Here is a 22,943-nt window from a genome sequence, read left to right on the forward strand (position 1 = left end):
GAAAACATGGTGGTGCTCGTTGCTTTGCAGCATTACTAGCGTTTGCTATGCAAAATGAGAAAGTAAAATATTAATTTAATCAAATATTAAATAATTAAATTTACTGAAGTGACTCGGTGGTTCACTAGATTGTATCTGATTCAGGCAAAGAGGTGGACAGGCCACAAGAATAAAATTGGATAAAGATGGCTGATGGAGCCTGAGAAGTCACAACAATAGCAGTGACAAAAAACAAGACGCCAAAGAGTAACAAGAGAAAAGCCAGGAAGTAGCCTCTGCATATAATTGTGTGCGTGTAAACGTGTCGTTTGTGCATCCATCCGTTGTGTGCAAGGTGTCAGCATGTTTTTGTATGCATGTGTTTACAGAAGTGGAGGCAGAGGTTGTCTTTAGTTAAATTGTGTAGAGGAGCGGTGGGGGAGAGGAGGAGGTGGGGGGGGGGGGGGTTCAAAGGACTCTCGCCAGATTTGGAGGCAGCCCTTATTGGAAACCCTGAAGAGTTTTGGGAGTCGCTGCTGGCTGACCCCGTCCCGCAGAGCTCCAACCTAACACCGTCAAAATCATACAGTATAATTTTGACCCCCCCCCCTGACTGCAAGAAGGAAACCCCAAACACAGCACCGACTGAAAACTGAAACCTCCAACCACCAACAACAACACTGCAGCCCAGAAAGAATCAGGTAATTTGGAACAGTCCTCCCGGAATCCCATCCCTTTCTTGCCTTGCTGTCAAAAATTGTGCTGACATTTTATTAAAGAAGAACAAATAGCGTTAACTTCTATAACACACCTTGAAATTGGGAGAAAACTATTCACGCAGCACAGTGCTTCTCGGTCCTGGTCCTGAGGGACCACTGGCCCGAATGCTTCAGGAGTTTCCCTTCTACCGCACCACGGGCCTGAATAAATGGGTGGTTAACAGGCTTCTCCAGCACTTGATAGCATGGCAACACTGACACCAACACAAATAAACTATCTGGGTTCTAAGTTCGAATGGTTTCCCTCCTTCTTTTTGTCTGAGTTTGAATTTTTATGAAGCTTTGATTTAGTTTGAATTTGCCCTGCCCAAAAAAAATAAATAAATTAGGTAATCGGAGTAATAAATACATTTAATGCTGTGGTGTCTGCATATGCAAATTCATTTTATTTACAACCACAATGTGGTAGACTAAGTGACAGACTGCTTCAGCTGTCCCTCGAGCCAAGCCGCTCGGCTGCACGGTTAAAAATATCTCAAACTGTGATTGCACACAACAAACATCAAATACATTGCGGTGCCTAACTATTTTATTAGGTCTGACAAAAGAGGCTGTGATTGCTCAGAGCTGCGGTGTCCCACATGACCCCTCAGGCAGCAGCATGCAGCTGGCAGCGCAGTCCGGTTCAGCGTCCTCTCCAATAAATGCCACCCCAGCCAGCATACATCTGATTAAGTAGCCATTTTACATGATAGCCCGTCATCGTTTCCAATCAATCTTCAGACAAATGCAGCTCGAAAGACTTTTGTAGATTTGATCGTCCCTTGGCAATAAACAGGGCAGGATGTCGCGCCTGTGATGAAATGGTGAGTCACGTAGGTTTTAAACCCATCGTTTCTTTCGGGGAGGAGTAGGCGATAAACTCTACAAAGTAGTGAAATGGGAAAGGAGGGTTTGCTGAATGGCTAAGCAGTTCTTTGAATCTCACTTGCCATCTGGTGAGCTCTCGTGGCCAGAGAACTGGAGGCAACAGAGGAGACAGTGGGGGAGGAGTGTGGGGTCTGTGGAGGGAGTCCCAACCTAATTCCTTGAGTAAACATTATAGGCCGTCTTAATTACATCAGAGTTTCAGCCAAAGACTGAACATTTTTTTTTTTTTTACCAGAGTTTGGAAGGGAAAATTCTCAATATGAATTCAAGCCCACGTTAAGAAAGTTTTCAACACAGAAACTAAATAAGGGCACGATACGTCTTCAAAAACATTTTTATTTTTCCAAGTATTCTGTTTATGTTAAAATATTTAAGCGTTTTATAACAAAATAAAAAAATACATAAAAATATATAACCCCTCCCCCCCATATTTTCAGATATATTCAGGTATATTTAAAGCTCACACCACTTTCTTGCAGTAGCATTGCACTTCTAAGCATTTTTGTGTGGCAGGAAACATATGATGGTACTGATTTGTAAAGACTGTAAGAGTACAGCCTAACTAACCATTGGTTGTGAATAACAATGACGTTTGCACCTGCTTCTTAGCTTCGCAGTGACACTTAGCTAAAAGGTCATCAGTTTTTAATTAATTTGCTGTATCATCAAGAAATGAACAGCACCTGACCTTGAGCATACTGATGTTTACGCAGTTGTAAACATTTCACTACGTCATCTGTTATTTCCACAGACCGAGCTCGTAGGATTGTCCTAAAGCAGTCTCTTTTGTTCCACAATGTTTAAAATATTTTGATCTGAGTTACATTTAAAAAAACGTTTCCTGTGAAACTCAACACTATTAAACTTCAAGAAATCGTTCATTTTCCCTTTCAGATGGAATGCATGTCTCAGACCTTAGGGTTACTATTCTAGATGGTGAGACTCTTCTGTATATTAAGAAATGGCGTACTCTCCGAAAAAGTGAACACAATGTTTGGAAAAACATTACTTTCCTAACAGTTATCTACGCAGACGTTTCACAATAACTCTCTGACGACTGTGTGCTTCTGAGAAGTGAGTCAGTGGCGCAAAAGTGATGAATGGGGCAGAGAGCCAGAGAGATAGGCCATGACTGAGTGACTAGTCAACACACAAAAACAAGAAATTGGGCCCAATCGAGTCAAATGCTTTCTACAAGACGGTCTTTTGAATTGCTTATAATTTGGTTGAGATGTCCAAAAGAGGGGACCAGTGCAACATTATGAGGCAGTGCAAAGACGGTGACCTTCCAGGTCAAACAGCTGTGCCTCATTCAGGTATGTAGAAATATTTTGTCATTCTTGTTAAAATTTGGTAAAAGTGAACATTTTGTGGTTGTTTGTTTGGGTTTTTTTGGCATTTGGACCACCTCAGAGTTATCGTCAACAACTATAAATACAATCTTCTTTGTAGTCAACCTGGACTGGAATAATCTACTCTTATTACACATCTTATAAAACAGTTTGTGACTTATATTTAGAAACTAAAGAATATGTACACTTATGCTTTCTTAGTTTTGCAAAAACCTTGCTAGTTCTGAACCCAAATTCAGTTGCTGTAATGCATTATGAGCTGGGTTGCCTCTTCTATAGAAATCACATTTGTTATTGCAGTTTTATATTTCTAGTTTTACCTGCTTCATAAGACTTTGGCAAGTTTAATCTATGTCTTATTAAAACTTAATTTAATTAAGGGTACCATGTATCTTGGGCACATCTAGTGTTTCTGGGGAATACATCGTTTTCGATAAACTCTACATTATGGCTTCATGTTTGTTTTTTGTTTTTTTAAATAGCTAGAAGGATATGTGGTTTGTTTCATATGCTTTGATTGGATTTAAATAATCTTAGAAACCAGTAAGGGCCAACTTCTTAATTCTCTCTACAATTACAAGGGTATTCTTTCTTTTAACCATTACTCTATAATTAAATGTCTACCACAGATATGTGCTTTAAGCTCCTAACCTAAATCTAAATGATAAGGGTCAGTCTATCAACCCTGGAAACGATAATAACATGCCACAGGTTCCTAAGGCCATCCAATATCCCCAAGTCCAAGGGTGAACATATAACACTCATCTCCTACTGCCGGCACCATTAACCTCCAGGGGATGATTGTACGATACTGATCTGATGATGGTTGTAGTCCCTGAATGCAAAGGCTTTTATTGCCCCATAACATCAGCAGGTTCTTGCTTTCATTACTGTCGAGGAATGTGTGGTCTTCATGAACATGCGGGTGGGCATCCATATATTCTAGATATTACCGTTTGAGAATCTGTTTGACTTTGTCCTGTCTTATTGATCTATTTCTGTTAGACTGAATTATTTTTCTTTTCCACGTTTAATATTAGGGGACTTGATTGCAAAAATGGACGAACCACTGCAGTAATCTGCAATGAAGTAAAAACGAAGCGAAAGGGAAAAGGATGACAAATCTTCATTATAAATTCCTTTTCTCCCCCACGTCTGTTTTCACCCACTCACAAATAGCTGCTATGGACCAAGACAGCAGTGGTGCTAATAATGTTGATGCTGTGCCAAGCCCAGCTGGTGATGCCCGGCACAGGGCATCGAGTGTCTGCTGTCCCTAGTCGCTGTCTTTAAAAGCCTCTTTTCACTGCCAAGTGGGATCAGAGGGAGGCAGATCACACTGCTGTGATTGACGCAATCAACCTGTGAACCTGTGCAGAACTCATTTTGTTCGCTCCGTCTTTGACGTAGCAAACGCATCATTAAAGCCCTGTGTTATTTTAAGCCGCTCTGAAAGCATTACAACAACTTGCCAAGAATGGCCTCTTAAATGAAACTACAATTCACTTGTTTACAATTTGTTGTAACTATAATCCATGTCTTTATCTGCCGATTAATCAGCGCCACACTCTGACTGTGTTCATCGACAGGGACATTTGATATTTCACTCACAAAAGTCCACAGATTTCTGCAAATGTCTGTGGAGAGTCGTAGCGGCCACAGCGAGTCGATAACTGATGACAAAATTTATATCTGACAGGATTTGCAAAGCCATGATAGAGTGGACTGTGGGGCATAAATTAAGCCTTACCAAGTCTGTAAACAAAATAAACAGCCTACTGCAGGCTAGCCACCAAAGCAGAAAGCATAGCTTATAAATTGCCTCATCTGGCTCACTAGACTCTGGCTCCTAAAAGGCAAAAGACTTAAAGAGACCTCAAAAAATATGTCTGCAATATTTCACCGACTACAACTCCCAGTGGTGGTGTTTGGCCCCAAGGTGATCCTTCTCACCTGTGATCCTTGGGAGCAAGATCAGATTTATTTTGAAAAACAAATCAAATCTGGCTTAAGTTTAGTGATCAGCAGAATGCTTAATATGTTTTTGGCTGAGCAGAAAATGCTGATTCATTATGATGACTTAGTGCTGATAGTATGTGCAATGGTTACGGTATGGCATGGCGGTAGTAAATCCAGCCATCTTCTCAATAATGTTTAATAATAAATAATTTGGTGATATCGCTTTTTTAATTCAGGTTTTTATTATTTGAATATCTATTTAAAAATAAAAAAAGACCTAGGTAATATCTGGTTTATTAGCTATTAGCTGGCCTGTCAATGTTAACTATAAATGTGTGCTGAAGGTTTAAAACAACTATCAACATCGTACATAATTTCATAGCTATAAGTAATGAGAAAATTTTACTCTAAAAAAGGAATGTGATTTCAGAAGCACCAGTCTAGGCAGTATTTTTGTTGGATGATCTCATGCATTTCTTAATCTGTTTTCTTACAGCAGTACGTGAAACTGCGTTATCATTTTCATCTCCCACCTTCCCTCACTGGGTCTGTTCATGCTAATGCTTCTCTTTAACACTGCATCAAATAGAATAGAGAAGTTTACTGCTCAGTGCAATTAACTGTGTGAATATTTATATATTTATTTTATTTATTTATTCTTTTCTGACGTTAAGATTATGTAAGCTGCAGGATAGAAACTGCAACCAGTTTGTCCAGATGAAAAGATTTCCCAAGTGCTTAATTTTTATTTTGTGTAAAGTTTATCTGTGCAGTGATTCATTTCAGGCAGAACCACTGTCTGCATCTTCTGTTCAATATTAGACTGACTGGGGATTGCCTAATTTGGCTCAACACTCTCACTGAGGGGCCCTGATTTGGTTGAAATGTTGCTTAAATGAAGCGTCCGGGGACTTGTGTGTCTTCAGTTGCCAGATTTCAGACAATTGTTTGCTATAACAATCCACAAGCCAAGTCCTCTCTTTGGGGGCACAATCAAATTGGGAACTGAATCAGACATTTTTCAGCATGTGTTCAGCATATTTAACGCTTACCTGCAGGACAGCACAAACATGTATTTAAACATGCATGATAAACACTTCCTAATTGGAGTGTATAGCTGCCACCTTGCAGGTTCTTCCAGCACTCACTGTGGGTATCATCCACTCTTCTCCCAGCAGTGCTTATTAATGCAGCTACGTGTCTGTTTTCTCCCCCTCCCTCTCTCTATGCCCCTAAGCATATCCCAGCAAACCTGCTTCCTCCTTATTTGTCTTCCTTTTTCATCCTCTGCTCCCGCCATTCCTCATTTAAACCCCCAAAGAAATGAACCACGCTCAAACCCCAGCCACGGATGAAGAGTGTGTCTTGGCGAGTGCATTGTGTGAACATTAATATAAGTGGATTTATCTGCTTCTAAATAGCATACTGGTAAACCTGCCTGCAGTATGTATAACGTGGCTTCTGGTTCACTCCTCTACGCCGTTTATTTCCCACTGGGGATATGACACCCTGCCATAAAGAGTTATACAAAATGGCCGTTACAGACAGGAAAAATTTGTATAAGCGTTCCAAAAAAAAAAAAAAAAAAGGCTTCCTATGAATTACATTATATGATGAAATATCTAAATATTATGCAACCTGGTACAAATGCAATTTTCTTTTTTTTTTTTTCTTAACCAGTTTGATTGCATATTCTAATGAAATACTTTAAATGTTTGGTGCATGCACATGTTTTCCCATTTGCTCGTTCTGTTTTCAGTTCATTATGCCTTTTTAAGTCTAACATGATTCTCATAGCCCCCAGAAGAGCTAAAAGAGGTCCCTGCTATGTGTACTTACTATTAATAAAAGTCATTATTATGAGCTATTACACCAGAAATTTCAATTGTGTTGATGACACTGGAGAACATCCAGTTCTCTGTGGAGGTAATTACAGCTCAGTGAAATGCAGACATCAGTAAAATTATTCAGAGGTAGAAAACAACTGTGCCCAAGGCTTCATAAAGGGAAAGATGATCAATTTCATATTTCCTTGGTTAAATGTAAGTGTATTCTTAATTCATTTAATCAGGATTAAAGAATTTAAATTAAAGTAAACCAACCCATCAAATTATCTCATTAGATTCGTAGGAAGTAATTATTTTCGGATGGGAAGCTCTTGTCATGGTGGTAGCTCTGCATATTCATATATCCATTAGCTTCATGCTATTTGCGGCAAATAACAAATTGTGTTTTTCTTTTAGGGTTGACATGCCAGCTCTAATATTAGCCCGCTCTGATGTTCTTTCTAAGAACTGCTATGCATGCACGCTGATGGGTGTAAGCACTGTTTTAATCCAACAACTTAATGTAGCATTGACCTATTTGTGATTACTTGTGCATTAACTCTCTGTTATTTTCCTGCATATCGACCGTGTTTGAACTGATATTAGACGTACACCAGTCGGACAGCACTTTATAGAATTTCATGTAGCCTTTCTTTGTATTAAATATAATTTTCTCAAAGCTGAGAGGCAGAGCACAAATGTACCTTCAGGGTTTTCTCTCTACTATCACAAGGTCTGCTGCAGTAGTTACATGCCTGAACCAACACACACACACACACACACACACACACACACTTTTTTTGCCACAGTCCATTGACCTCATGTGCGCAGAGGCTAGCCTGACCAAAGTATCAGCATATGGCCAAGTAGACCGCAGTGAATGCCTAAGTCCAGCCAATTGTCCAGGGTGTGTCGCCAAAAAGTTAAATACATAATGTACTCTAATCAGCTTGTTCTTTCTGTGTTGGATAACTTTACACCATCTTATATTAATGCCTCTCTTTAGGCTGACAGCCAAATAACTAGGTGATAGAAAAAGGTAACATTTCAAACATAATAGTTTTGAATCCAATGAAAACTGAAGTGGACAGAGTATTGTTCCCATTAACCCATCAATAAACATCTCTCTGACATATTTGTTTAATCAGTCACAAAATTGCCAGATTTTGTCACTAGCCAGTTTGAGAGGTGCTCAAGTTCAGTTCAGTTCCAAATATTATACTAATGCCTAAGAGAAACTGCATCAAAAATGATTTAATTTTCAGTTTCCAAACCATCTTTTTTCATGCTCATTGCACAGCTGTCACCAGCCCACCTTAAGCACAAACGGCTCTGCGGACACCCACTCCTAAGATAACTTTAAAAAAAGTTTTATGCTTTTGAGGCGTGAGAGACAGCTGGAGCTCCTATACTTTTTGAACTAGAAACCTTGTTGCAGGGCAACAAAACAGTGCTATTCAAGATGAAACAGTATTTTCATTATTCCAACCATGGCAGATTTATTTATTTATTTTTTTTCCACAGTTTTACATTCAACAAAAGTGTAAAACTCATTACCTCTCATAACCCATATATGTAGCAGTTATTAATAACGCGGACAGGTGAGGCTCATTTTTATAATAAAAATACTCCTACTGCTCAGACATTTTTCTAAGCTGTCAGCATTTATGGAATCCTCAGATGCATTTCTAATACCACCCCATATTGAGAATATTTTCCTACATGTACCAACTGGGCAGACTTGCTCAACAAAAAGGTTGCCTTAAGATGGTGTCCTACTTGCGTGACTGACTTTATTAAATCAAAACTGCACCCAGCATCAATGTAGGTACGCAACAATGATGTAATAGTAACCTGTATTTGTATGACCTTCAACCATTTGGAATTGCATGCATGTTGGCGCGTGTGTTTGTGTGTTGCAGCTTGGTGAACTAGAAATAATTGTGCTTGTGTTGAGTTGGTGTATGCGAACGAATTTGTCGCCCGGAGGTGCACGGTTGTTAGAAGGATGAGAACAGTGGAAGTCCTGTAACAGCACCGAAGGGCAGCAAAGGACGGGTGAACCCAACCCTAGAAAGCTCCAACAACCCAAAGCAGGCAAACACAAAGCTTATGACCGCCCCGGCCCGGGGCAGTTATAAGCCCCACGCAGAGGAAGGATGTTGGCGAAGCAAAAGAGCAGCAGCACCCAAGTGCACAGGGTGAGGATGATACCCCACAACCCAGCCACACCATCATATCCCGCCACGCGGTTCAAGCCCGAGACCCAGTGACTCTGACGGCCCACCCTTACGGGCATGACCTGAATATCCACTCAAAGAGAATCTCACCAAATCACCCCCCATGCCCTTTACACCTCCTTTACTCATTCATCAGAGACCCCCAGGCCATCGCCACACCCCAGCCAACAACAATCGAGTTGAAAAAAAAAAAGAAAAAGAAGTGTGCTACCAATGGAAGATAAACTATGGGCAAGTGACAATAGGATACTCAACCTTTTGCATAGCATTGTTCTCAGTGCATCTATTTGTTTGTAGAGCTCAATTTTCTACAAGCTATAATTTCACTTTCGGAAGCTACAATTATCCTGTGACCAGCAACACATTCAGTATATAAGAAAATAAATTATACTAATTAGTATCCATGTTTCTTATTATGTGTCTCTACACGTCAGAAACATTCTTTTTCAAACACATTTAGGAGGCAACGCGCAAAGCATGTCTTTGGCTGCGAGCTTGAACTTCTCAGAATGCATGTTTGCCGGAGACGAAACTCAGCCTCACCCCCAAAAGGCACTGAATGTCACTGTGATTTTACACTGGCCCCCCATTTACACATGCCTTGTGATGTGAGAAAACATTGCGTGCAACTTTCAGCAGTTGCAAAAACCTCACATTGTACCTCCTGTCCATTCTTCTTTGTCTTTCTTCTCATCAAAGCCCTCTTTGCCTGCAATCTCTATCACCTTCCTCCGCACCCCTCCCTCCCTCAATCTCAGTCAATCAATCCCCTCATGAAATCACAAGGTGACATGTACAGTGTTGTCTTGGTAACCATTGCTACACAACTGTTGCCTGGCCAACGAGTGCAAACAAGCTCCAAGCCCAGCACGGGGCTGGAGCAGCACAAACGTTGAACAAGGCATCGAGGAAAGGCAATAAAAGCCTGGAGGAAGGTTCAGGGGGATGCAGGGTCACACACTGGCTGCTGCAGTCCACCCTCTATTTAATTTAATGATGCCATTAACGTTGGATTCTTCAGCCAAAGTGCTCCAGCATAAATATCAGGAAATCTGCTTGCTAAATAAAGAAAACTGTGTTACACAAAAGGTAAGAGCTATATATCTTGTAAAGCCAGCAGAAATGATCCTCTGCTACGCATTTATCCAATCCTTAGAAGGACTTTACCTTTAAATTCATGCTGAATTATCTTCATTCAGTCATGTCATGGAATTGGCTTAAGTAAGGCTGCTTAAAGCTAAGGTTCTCAAACTGTGGCACAAATACCCCTTTAATGACAAATAGAAGAAATTCTGGCAATGACCCCTTACAACATAAATAAATTGCTAATTACCTGATAAGCCCCAGGTAAAACTTTGTTAAAAAAAATAACCTTTGCTTCAAATAGTAACTCCTCAGATGTGAACTGCTGTAGAGGGTATGTTAACTCTATAATGGCAAGTGCATAATTTTTGATGTGAATAAGCATCTTTGAGACATCTTTTTTAATGCAATTTGTCCTATTGTCCAAAATCTGTTACATCAATAACAGCGTTATCATTCAATTTTTATGCTTCCTTTGTAAGAATGTTTATATGATAATAAAGGCACTATTAAGATGCTTTTTACTTGTGTTGTTCTTATAATGTATACAAAACACATTTTTTTATTGCTTGTTATAATCACATGATTACAAAAGCTTAATGCATTAATTATATTTCTAAACATTTTATTTTTTTAAATTTGCATTAAAAGGTTATGAACTTTAAGTTTAAACTGAAGCAGACAACACAAACCCAAGACAAAAGGCGCTTTCGCACTGCACGGAACGGTACGGAACGGAACGGTTCCGAGCGTGTTCGCATTACAACTTGCGACCGGTTCCACCCGGCCCCACGGAACCACAAGAGCTGTGGGTCCAATCGTGCCGGCCAAGCGGTTCTGCTTAGAACCAGCAGCTGATTGGCCGCTGGTTGCTATGGAGTCAGACGTTGATTTTCCGTTGACAGCTGGCTCTCACTAAACTGTATTTTATTTTGTAAAGAGTGCTCTTTTCAATATTTTTATTATTAGTTTTAATTAGCCATGGATTCGTCTCAATATAGTGCAATCACCAGGTCTAAGGATGAGGTTTTTTTTTTCCTCCACTTACTCGCTGATGAACGAGTACAGTCGGCCGCTACATCGAAACCATTGTTTAGTTTCAAAAATAATGACGTCCGGCACCACTTCGATGGCGCTCTCAGTGTAATGCGAACCGTTCCGTTCCGTACCGTTCCCTGCAGTGCGAAAACGCCTAAAGTCACACTGACAACTTATGACACCTAGGATATAGGAATAAAATCAAATCTGAACTCCCAACTTATAATTTTACTAATCTGTCTTTTGAATTAAAATTGAATGCACCATAAACCTCATCCTTCAACCAAACATTTTGCACCAATTGATATTAATATTTTCTTCCCATTTTTCTGTTTTAATACCATTTTAAAAACTACAAAACAGCAGAGTCCAAGTTCTCTTTTATAGAGCAATAAAACATTTCTCATTGTGTTTGGTACCTAAGAACCGTAAAATTCACCCAATTAGATCATGTTTTTGAAGAAACAACTGCTCTAAATACTGAAAGAACCGATACTTATAAAGAAAAAAAAACATTCTAATGTATCACTTTAACAACATTAATTCACAGAATTCTGTTTCTGGAGAAGATCCTCTTTTTGAGTAATTTTCCTTCCCCTGTACTTGTTTTGAATTCAAGGTTCACATGCTGGTGCATGTCCTCTGGGGAAATGTTATTTATTCGTTATAAAAACCACGTGCAGTGCAGTGTCCTCACAATATGTTAGATTAAAGCATGTGGAAAAACATCAATAGATATATATTATTGATGGTGTTTTTTTTTCTTTTTGATCATAAGTTAGAGAATTAAAGCTGTTATTGTGTGGATACACACTGAGAGCCGTACCAAATCAGACACAGGCTGGTCGGAAAGCCTTTGATGAAACGAGATTTCTTTTAATGCACAGATTTCTACATGCTACACTCCAAATCTGCCAAGAAAAACAGAATGGATTGCTGGAGAAAAGAAAGGTGTTTGTCTCAGAGGAAGGTGCTGCGAGGGAGGTGGAGTAAATTGACTGTTTACAACAACAGACCCAGAGAGGGACCTTGAATGTCCATGACGAGCTCCCTTCCCTTTTTTCACTTTCAAGTCACCTTATCCCCGGGTTTTTCTGGATGCCATCCTAAAAAAACCAAGGCCATAATTTCCATCCAATTTGCTCCCTCTCCCTGCATGAACACTGACAGATTGTCATATTTTGGCCATGCTCCCAGAGGAGTGCTGTGAGAGGCAGGAGGGCAGATAAACGGCTATTACCATTCACACCGGCTCATTACTGGGCATTTAGACCCGGGAGCACCAACTCCAAAGCTTCACGCAGAGGGGCATTTATGCTGCTCCAGCTCCCACCCCAGGAACCCAGCAGCACTGGCCTTGTGATTGACAACTAACACCCAGCCATTTTTTTTTTAGACTCAAATAAATAGCAAATATGTCAAAAAATAACAACAGAAATTAATGATTGCTCACAAGCACAATTTCCTGCATCACAAAATCTTCAAAGTTACCATTACTTTATAGATGGCGTCCGATTGATTCGGTCATTGAGACAGAAACATTCCGTCGCCACAAGCATGTTTTTTTTTTTCCCCGCATGGATCGTAAGCGCTGAAAAAGGCTAAACCTACTGTCATGAATCCGTCCAGCAGGCCTGAGTCTGGTTTGGGTGGGGCCTGTAGCCGCTCCATTGACCACTTCTCGATGATTGATGACACCTGAGAGTTTTCCGTGTTGAGAATGCGAAACCCAGTCATGTTAACTCCACTGTAGCGATACGGTTCCATATCGAGGGCAAAAAGGTCCTGGAAGCAAAAAAAAAAAAAGAAAAAGAAAAAAAAAGATGAAAGCATAATGTCGTGTTTGATCTAGAAAGAAGTTTACATAAATCTTTCATCATAATAGTCAAGAGAAGTGAGCTGATTGGCACTCATGGCCTAATGACTGAGGGCTAAGAGGTTTATCTAAAGGTATTTTTATTTTTTATTTTTCATCATACTGAGGCAGTAGCCTTGATTAAGGCAAGATTTCAAGGTCACAGCCAGTCTTTTGGTGGGTTGCCATTTATCATGTGGCTGTGAAAGGACAACCCAATTGTCCTGCATGCAGCATATCTGGCATCTAACCAGGCAGATGTCTCTGGGACACAACAACACAGTTGAAAGAGCAACAGCAGGTGACGGACGCGGAACACGGGTGCCATGGTCAATATTTGCTGTTCCGAAACCAGCTCGGATGGCTCGGTACCAGTATACAGTAGTTCAGGCCAGCGCCGTGGCCACTTTTCTGCCAAACACTGGCTGATTTCGAAGTGGGCAAGTTTCCATCTCGGCAGCCAAAACCACTATTCTCTTTCCTCTTTCAATGACATACCTGCTGTCAGTCTCATTACATACAGAGAGGATTCTACATGTGTGTGGACGCAGACCTTTTCAGCCTTTCTTCTGGACTCCCAAATAACATAGTGCATCATTTGTTTGTTAGAGCTATAATGGACCAAATGGATGACACTATCATCTGTTCAGGGCTATTATCTGAGCTCTCAGTCTTCTGTTCTCTGGCTTTACTGGGGATGTGGTGCTGCTTTTCATCTGGAACATAGCGGTGGGCAATCTTTGTAGTAGCAAGATCAAAGATTTTTTTTGGAGAACTTCAGTGGCACCCAGAGTCAGAATAAAATGTTTCCACCTGCTTTTGTCTCCCACATCCAGGTTTCTGGTCACCTAGGGGGTGCCGGATTAGGGGGAGGGGGAGGAAAATCAATTTTTGTTAAACTTTCACAACTGATTTTAGCATGCACAGAGAGTGCAGACTAAGTGACAGTCACAACACAGTTGAAAGTGACTCAGCTTTCTGAAGCTACCTAGTTTTATCATTTTGCAGTGAAGCTTTGAAATGAGTCACACACGGTAAAAGTCACGTTGGACTCTTTTTTTTTTTTTTTTCTTTGTCTCTACAGAAAGCTCTATGTTGAATTTTGCTCTTAGAGAAGAAAAACTCTTATCAGATACACAGACGGATGAATTTAGTTTTCCAGCAAACAAAACTGATAGTGTTTGTGCCTAGAAAAAAGGAAAGGGTGGAAAAAGAAAAGCATCACTAAGCGTCCTCAGAAGTGCAAAAATATTCAGAGTGCCAATTTACTCACCAGGGTAGTAAAAATGTAATGGTAGTACTCAGTCATCATGCCCATGGCCAGGGCCTAGAAGAGAACAAAAACCAGGAAGTGTAATATAAATTTGCATTTAAAACTAATTCTAAGAATGCAATGTCAACTAAAAGATGTTTTTATTCAGCTGCTCCTTTAACACTACACAGCAGCTGACAGAAAAGGAAAAAAAAAAGAAACAAAACATCATTTCAATTAAAAAAATGTCTCAAAAATACTTAGGTTTACAAAAATGCTTTGGAAACAGTCCATTTAAACAGAAATACTGTTTTCTTTGTGCTTGTTTTTATTTGTAACCAACTCCACAGGATTCGGCTTCAGAAGAAACCAAACTTTCTCTCTTTGTCTTTTTTTTTTGTTTTGTTTTCACATATAGTGTTGAAATATCTGCTTTAGAAAGAAGTTCGAAGTAGATATATTTCACACAAAATGTGTTATTTACACTGATAAAAATGTGTTTATTTCACAGTTCGGTACCTACAAACTGCTGCACCTTGTTTTTGGCAAACACAAATAAAGATTTTTCACCACCCATATTGTAAGGAAATGTGGTTATGCGACTTGCTTTGGCTCCTAATATTTATTTAAAATCACGAGATATACAAAATACACAATCTCTCATGGTTTACTTTCGTAACTCACTTCAAGCGCTGAACGGTCAGCAAACGTTTTAGAATATATGCCGGATGTGGCAGATGGCCTCTCACACTGGACCGAATTGTGCTGAAGGTTTCTTCCTGTTAAAAGGGAGTCATTTCTTTCAATTGTTACCACATGCATGTTCAGTACGGGGCACTGCTGCAAAATTGACTAACTGAAATGTGACGATATTGAACGTTAGCTCGTTAGCTCATGCGCTTAAAGAAATACTGCCAGATCAATGCTAAGATGTAGACAAAGTGTACCTTTTTAATTTATGATAAAAAATAGTTATGATTTTTTTCCGTAAAATGTTCTGCTTTTTTATGTAGATAATTGTGTATTGGACTGAGTGGACTGTTCCTTGTTCACAGAAGGACAAGAGAAGACTTACTAATATAATACAGACATTTTCTATGAGATTAAATGATATATAATTTCACTATCTCTATCCCATGTGCTCAAGGGAAACACAAATCCTTGTGTTTGACTCTTGTTCACATTTACTTGATTATTTTTCAGAAAATAGCAGTCACACTAGTGTAGCAAAATGCCATTAAACTGTTTTATCTGCATTTCTTGTTATTCTCTTTAAATAATTTATTATTTCATGATTACAGTGAAATTCACAAAGAACAAAGGGGTAAAAAAAAAACCAAAAAAAAAAACCACCACCCCGCCGGTAGTGTTTCGTTTAGCATATGCACAAAATGAGCTGACAGAACAGATCGTGCTTCCTGAACAGATTGGGCAGTGACAGAGAGGACTGAGCTGAACTAGAGCAAAGATGGCTAGAAGAAGTTTTGCTTCAGTTCACCTGCTCAGCTAGCAAGTTCAAGATGCAAAATCAAAAGATTACATAATAAGTTTTCGTCTGCGAGAGAGAATGCTAAAATATTCTTCAATAAAGACTTCACTTCGATAAGAGCCGCCGCAACTTTCATAAATAACAACCTTCAGTTAAATGAACTCAAGATGCCTGTGAGCAGAGATGGACTTTCTAATTAAAAAAAAAAAAAAAAAACTTTATTGTGCAATTGAGAGCATCCGTTAGTAGCGGTCAGTCTTCAGGATCTCATTATATACAAGGGGAGTAAAGGTGCACAGAGTAGAGAGGAGAAATCCAACAGGAGGCGTAATAAAGTGAACACACTATTGTTTTAGCACTTATACATAATGAATGAGGGATGTGCTTCTGTGTTCAGTCCTGACTTTACGAGGGAAATTATGTAAATTTTGTTCCTAAGTAACTTTTTAATTAAATGCGGAACATAATATGATAAAATTGCTCATTTATTCATCAATTTAGCTCCTCTCAGTTCATACATAGTAAATTTCGGGGGGGGCGAATAATTTGCGAGTGTTTTGCCGAACGCAATTTTTTCCCCATTACTTCTCATCATACGGTTGTGAAAAAAAAAAAAAAAAAAAGAGAGAGAGAGAGAAGTCTGTCTCTTTGTTTCTGCTACAGCCCCATGAAGGCATCTCAGCTTATTAAGGTGACGCCACCTGTTTCAGAATCCAGGCAGCCATCTCGTGTCCACAATCAAAGATGACATGAAACTCCTTTGCCTTCTTCATCTCCTTCAAAAGTGGCTTGGCGTCCTTGGTCTCTGTGGGCAGCTGCCGGATCTTCAAACGAATGTTGTATCGTGACGGAGCCTTGATCAGCTCCTGCAGTCGAATGAGACCTGCGGACAAAGAGGACAGCACATAGCATGAAAGAGGAGTTTTAAAGATGGAGCAAAATACCGTGTTTGATCTGTCGCCATTTTGAAGCATCTCTGATTCTAAGGGTTGCCATAAGAAAAAAAATAAATAAATAAAAAATGGAATCGGAGTTTCTCAGCAGAAAAAGGCTCATATGCATGCCTTTCTAATCCACACTCTATTGATCCTCCTACACATGCTTGGCAAGCAAACAGACTGCTACAGACCTATCAAGAGAATGCTACACCACGCCACCACATTGCTTTTAAACCAAAAGCGCAAAAACATGAAAAAAAAAAAAAAAAATCTCGATCTGCACCCTCCTACATTAACTCCCAATCTGACAGCAGCCTGCAAAATGTTGATTTGCTCCTTGTGTTCCACGACACCACACAAAAGCGCCGAATGGGTTCAATTTTATCCTGATGGAAAGCCGCGGTCAATTCTGCCTCTTCTGTCTTTTCACACACACTTCAGATGTGTTCTGACGAGAGAGAGACTGTTTGCCCAGCTTGTACTTCCCCCCCCCCCCGTGGGGGAGCCTGACGCCGCCGTCACATATTCAGCTACAATCTTCACCTTTCATTTCTCGACCGCACACTCAGGTAGACGGCTCTCCAGGAGACTCTGTGATGAGATTACAATGAGTTTCTCCCTCAGTAAAGAACTTCAGAGTCCAGGGATGAAAGGGGCTGGATTGATAGGAGAGATGATTACTTGTCATGGGTATAAAAATGGATGGAGCAGAAAGGGTAGTTTGAGAGGGAACTGGAGAGAGATAGGATTTTTTTTTTTTTTTCGTTTTCTTCCTGTGGAACCTCTTTAAGTTAGCTCAGCCATTTTTTTTTTTTTTTTTTTTAAGCAAAGTGCTGTGTGCGCAGTTTAATGGCCTCACTGTGCGTACGGCTCGGTCTCCCCGAGGCTCCGCAGAAAAATTGGTGTGAAACAGATCCACGCAAGTCTAGTCGTGAAAGGAACTACAGTAGGAAGGGATTCTAAACCTCCGAGAGTTGTCCCCAGGTAATCCCTGCAGATCCCCACTCTGGGGCATGTCTGCTTCTCCCTGTTTTTGTTCGTGATGACACTTTGGGAGGTGTTAAGCAAGGAAAAAAAAAATCTGTCAAGGGAGCTCAGCGTTTGGGAAACATTGTCAGTGTGGATGTTTGTGAGCTCTGGCTAATGCCTTCAGACTTTCCCCCTGGATCTTCTAACGGCCGTGTGTGAATATTTTATCCCCTCCGATAGTTTTTCCTGCCAGCCGTCAGATAGACTCCAATCAGCAGTGCAGGGCCCTGGAGCATGAAGCTGTGTGATTACAGCCTGAGACTGGGACCGGGCGGGAAGCGGAGCGGGGCTACGGAACACGGCTACGCAGCTGTCACACTCTTCAGAAAGTCAGGTGTCGTACAGCAGAAAAAAGAAGAAAAAAAAAACAAAAACATGTCCAGACAGGAGGCCCAAGATACCTTCGACTGACAGAGAGGGGAAAGCGAGAGGTTATCTGTTGGAATCTCTGGAGAGGGGGGGGGGGCAATTTTAAAGGGATTTAGGATGGGAAAAGCGCCAAGCGCCGAGGAGTGGAGTGACGAACAGTGATGAAGATGAGTCAAAATAATGCGGCAGTTGGGCTTTCGAGACACAAGCCGAGGTTGTAATGGTGCTAGAATGCGCCAGGATTGTCTCTTTCCTGATGCTTTTCACATTTTGTCATGTTACACCAACAAACTCCAAATGATTTTTTTTATAGAGACCGTACGAGACAGACCAACATAAAGTAGCTCACAATTTAGATGTGGAAGCAAAGAAATACATGGCTTTCAGAAATCTGTACGAATAAAAGCCCGGAGAATCTGGAGTGCATTTGCACTCGGCCCTCCTCTCTCCTGTAGAAACACCTTTCACTGCAATTACAACTGCAAGTCCTCTGAGGTACGTTCCTACCAGCTTTTCACATCTGCAGATTGACAGCTTTGCTCATTCTACTTTGCAAAGTAGCTCAAGCTCGGTCAGACTGCACAAAGGGGTGTCTGTGAACATCAGTTTTCGAATCTCGTCACGGATTCTTAATTGGATTTAGGTCTGTACTTAACAGGACTACTCTTGCACACGAAAAAGACCGAGTCGAAAGTACCACTTTGCATCTCTGGTGATACGTTTTGAGTTCTTATTCGGTTGGACGGTGAACCTCTGGCCCCAGTCTGTATTTTAAAAATGTTTCTTCAACAACTGTCCTGGATTAAGCTTTCCCATCTTACCATCCACTCTGACCAGCTTCCCTGACAGTGTTGAAGAAAAACCACAATCAGTTTGTACCACTTTAAATGGTTTTAGTTTTACTCCAAACACTCCATTTTGCACATCATTTAGTTTGTTCATTTTTGATCTCGTATGTCCGCTTGTGACTTGTCTCAAACTACAAACAAGATGTCTTATGGTTTGGTTGCACCAGTGGCTTTCTTTGTGGTTCTCTTCCACTACGGGTAGCATTTTCGTGGAAGAGTAAATGTTGTACCGTCAAGAGATTCTTCCATCTGAGCTGAGGATCTCTTCAGCTCCACCATGTTTACGAAAGGCCTTTTGGCTGCTTTTTAAATTAATGTTCTCCTTGCAAAGCCCTGTCAACGTGAGTGGGTAGTAATGTTGAGGGTTGTTTGAAGTTGTGCCATACTCCCAATATTCAGATGATGAATTGAGCAGTAAACTTCACTCCAAACTATTAGTCTAGCCTGTCTGCTGTGCTTCTTGGTTTTAAAGATGCCACTTGTTCGTACACGGAAACCATTTTGTCTAATTAGGTGACCTCTGGAGAAAATGTCTTGTTCAAAAATTCGTTTAAGGAAATCAAACTGAAAGTGAGTGAAGCACATGTGCACTGCACCACTTCTTTTTATTCTTTATTATTTTATAAAAAAAATTAAAAAAAAACTTAACACGACAAGAAGGCTTAAGGGGTACGAATTGTTACGAAAAGCACCGCATGTGGACAAAAGCAACAAATCAATGTTTTATATATTTAGCGGCACAATTACAAATGACAATTGCAGGGCACGATCCAATCGAGCGAAGCAGGGAATGAATTCATTAGACAATCTGTCTAAAGTCTAGAGTGTGATTCTCCTTGCGTCTCTTTGTAAATTACTTAGATTTAGTTGTCAGCCACATCATGCCAAATAGCTCATAAATTGAGGATAAGCATTTGAATATTGTCATCTTCTCCGGAGCGACTACACTGCACCTCATAAAAGTATCACTGTACTCAAGCTAAAATATGACTCGCCTTTTAAAATGCATATTATGAGGCACTCCACAAAGTTACAGCACAGACAGAATAGCTCGCAGACACATTTGATAGCCACCCTCGGAGATCAAGTGTCTCTGTGTGTTATTAATGGCTGTTGTCAGCCCCCACATACTACAGTTTTGCATTGCATTAAGCTGAAGAGACACAGGGTCATTCTGGGTAATTTTTTTTCTGAGTTTTATTTCTGTCCTACTGTTCAGTCTCTCGGAAGACTGACATTGGCAGCACCTGGAGGACTAAGACAGAACAGTAAGCTATTGATTTCTGAATTAACTTGACAGGTTACAAAGCGTCCTCTGAACTCTCGGGAGCAGTGTGGCACTTTGCAGTTCATCCGCTCCCTGTTTTTTTTTTAATCTTTATTCCGAGACGTTTTACGGTGTGAATGCAGAGAATAAGGACAGACACCGACTGTACCTGTACCTGTGCTGTCGTCATAGACCACGGTGACAGTTCTCCACTTGAAGAAGTGCACCAGGTCGAGGATGGCTCTGCTGAGGGAGGAGAAGTCAGGATACAGGCTGACATAGTACGAGTCTCTGTTGTCAGATACTTGATGCTTCCATTTGGTCTGGATGTGGGGCACTCCCAAAGCGTTGCAGATGGACTGGACTGCGTTGGCAGAGGAGCTGTGCGAGGGGCCAAAAATGGCTGCCACTCCAAGAGAAAGCTGGTCACATGCTGGCATGGAAGAAAGCAGAAGTGTACATTAGGTCAGTTTTCTTTTTCTAGTGGGAATCTAAATTGAATCATGTTTGACTAGATTAACTTCAGTACTAATTTTTGCACAAAGATGTTGTCACACGAGGAGAAGTGTATCTTGGATTCATAAAGTGAATTAGAAGCTATACATTATATGCCATATAATAAAATAGATACATGTACGTACATGTTGATGAAGACAAATATTTTTTAAATTTCAACATAGATATACATTTTTGCTTTTATTAGATCATCATTTCAGATGCAGAAACACAAAAGTTTACGGAAGCTCATTTAAAAACAAGCCATTTCTGTCTTCTAATTAGATTATGCTTTTGTACACATAGTAAAGCACCGCCAAAATTACACTAAACTAATATAGCTGTGCGAGAAACTACTGCATTTACGCACAACTTCATTTAAATGCACAAGATCTTTTCCATTGCTTTGAGAAGCAAATGGAGGAGTCCAACAGAATGATTTTGGACATTTTGAGCCAAGTTTCCTACTTTTGGTTAAAAATCCACATGAGATAAGAGGGGAATTTTCAGGAGTCTTATAAAAAGGAATAATTAGAACAGCAGAAGCCAATTAAAACTTGCTAGGACTTCCAAGGCATAAGGTTATGCTGTGAAATTTTAAAGTTCAATAAAGTACCATATAATATAGTGCAATACCATAAAATATAGGGGGACAGAGTAATTGTAAAAAAAAAAAAAAAAAAGGAAAAATTTGTGTTAACTTAAGAGTTAAATTTAAGTTTTGCACATTTTTTTTTACTCACCTTTTCGGGAGGCCTCAAAGCTATCAAAGATATTTATTCTCTGGATGTCATAGGTCAGTGTGGTGTTCGGGAGCAATGTGCGGTTCCTGTTGATTGTGTTCAAGGCAAATTTGAAGGCTAATTCCTCTGCTCCGGAGGGGCCACTCTCAATGGATTCAAAAATTCCCCCTAAAAGCAAAAAGCAAAAAAAAAAAAAAAAAGAAAAGAAAAAAAAGAGCAAAATAATGAGTTTGTAGAAAAGAGCAGGAGGCCTCAAACAACAACATGATCAATTTAATTCAGGCAATTACAGATCAAACGGTGCATTCATTTTTTTCCCCCTCCTAAATCCATAATGTTGATATCCATATTCAATTTGGGTGTATCTGTGCATTAAACAGATTTACAGTGAGGATAAGATGCTTAGATATCAGGGGATTTGCATTCTGTGGGAGCAGTCAGTGTAATTATAGGCAATTATCTGCACTGGGAGGTGAGATCAGGGTCGGATGCCCTTCCTAAATTCTTTCGTGCAGACCGAGAGGTTGGCTCTTACTTTTTCTTCCTTTAATTTGAACAATTTTCAAATAAAATGCAAGCAAATGAACCTAGCCAATAGAAAATAGAAGGATGAGAGAGAGAGAAAAAAAGCAATGGAACAATTCATGAGGAGTGAGGAGACGACAATAAAGAAGGCCAGTCAAATCACAAATGAAGATACAATCAGGACACCAATGTCTAAAATCCTTATAAAATGCCCATAAAAAAAAACAAAGACTGTATGAAAAAGCAGCATTTCAGCATCAGACAAATAACCGCTTCTACAAAGTAAGGTGCTGTCTGCCTCTAACAGCTCCCTTCAGACTTGTCAATTATTCTGGGCTGAACAGAGATGATTAAAGCTCCAGATGTTCCATCTCCGTGATTTACAATCCCAAACAAACGAAAGCAGCGTTTGGAGCCGACTCACAAAAAATGTGCCACATTTTGTGATTATGTCAAAACTGATTTAGGAGGATTCATTAAACAAACACCACATGTAAAAAAAAAAAAATAAAAAATAACATGTGGGTTGACTGCCATCTCAGCCAAGATGCGCAAGGCTTGAGTGAGATTACATTTTTATTCATCATCTAATGTCTAAACAGTAAGAGAGGAGGGTACAGATAAATTTAGAATTGAATTAGGTTATGGAGAACGATGGCAAAGTATCTCCTTACATCTATCTCTAGGATGGATGTGAATCCCAAAAAAAAGTGACAGTTATTGAAAAGTTCCTTACATAAATATAGCAAAAAAAAAAACAAACAAAAAAAACATATGTTTACTACCTACACACACAAATGTTTTCACATCTTTACTTCTCTTAACTGTGATGATTTTCCACTTGAAGCTGATGGAAGCACGTCATTTACTTTTAATATTACACCAAATCAAATCAAACAAAACAGTTTTCATATAGAAATGTGGGCTTAATGTAAAGTCATTTTTTAAATTATTTTAATCTGACAAGCCCCACTGGAACGCATTTTCGAATTTACAGATATTTCCAC

General features: G+C 39.9%; 1 protein-coding gene across 1 annotated transcript in view; it reads right to left on the minus strand.

The window, feature by feature from the left end:
• The window catches only part of LOC106920676 (glutamate receptor ionotropic, kainate 2), a 56,323-nt gene extending 34,650 nt beyond the window's left edge, over nucleotides 1-21,673 (minus strand). The window contains exons 1-5 of the mRNA XM_014991831.2: nucleotides 21,412-21,673; nucleotides 20,343-20,606; nucleotides 16,424-16,605; nucleotides 14,255-14,308; nucleotides 12,738-12,911 (exon numbers count right to left, since the gene is read on the minus strand). Of these exons, the coding sequence (XP_014847317.2) occupies nucleotides 12,738-12,911; nucleotides 14,255-14,308; nucleotides 16,424-16,495 (300 nt within the window). The 5' untranslated portion in view covers nucleotides 16,496-16,605; nucleotides 20,343-20,606; nucleotides 21,412-21,673. The remainder of the gene's footprint in view (nucleotides 1-12,737; nucleotides 12,912-14,254; nucleotides 14,309-16,423; nucleotides 16,606-20,342; nucleotides 20,607-21,411) is intronic.
• Nucleotides 21,674-22,943: the final 1,270 nt, after the last annotated feature.

The sequence above is a fragment of the Poecilia mexicana genome, unplaced genomic scaffold (assembly GCF_051168715.1).
Source record: "Poecilia mexicana isolate PSO_F unplaced genomic scaffold, ASM5116871v1 scaffold_21, whole genome shotgun sequence".
Taxonomy (NCBI): domain Eukaryota; kingdom Metazoa; phylum Chordata; class Actinopteri; order Cyprinodontiformes; family Poeciliidae; genus Poecilia; species Poecilia mexicana.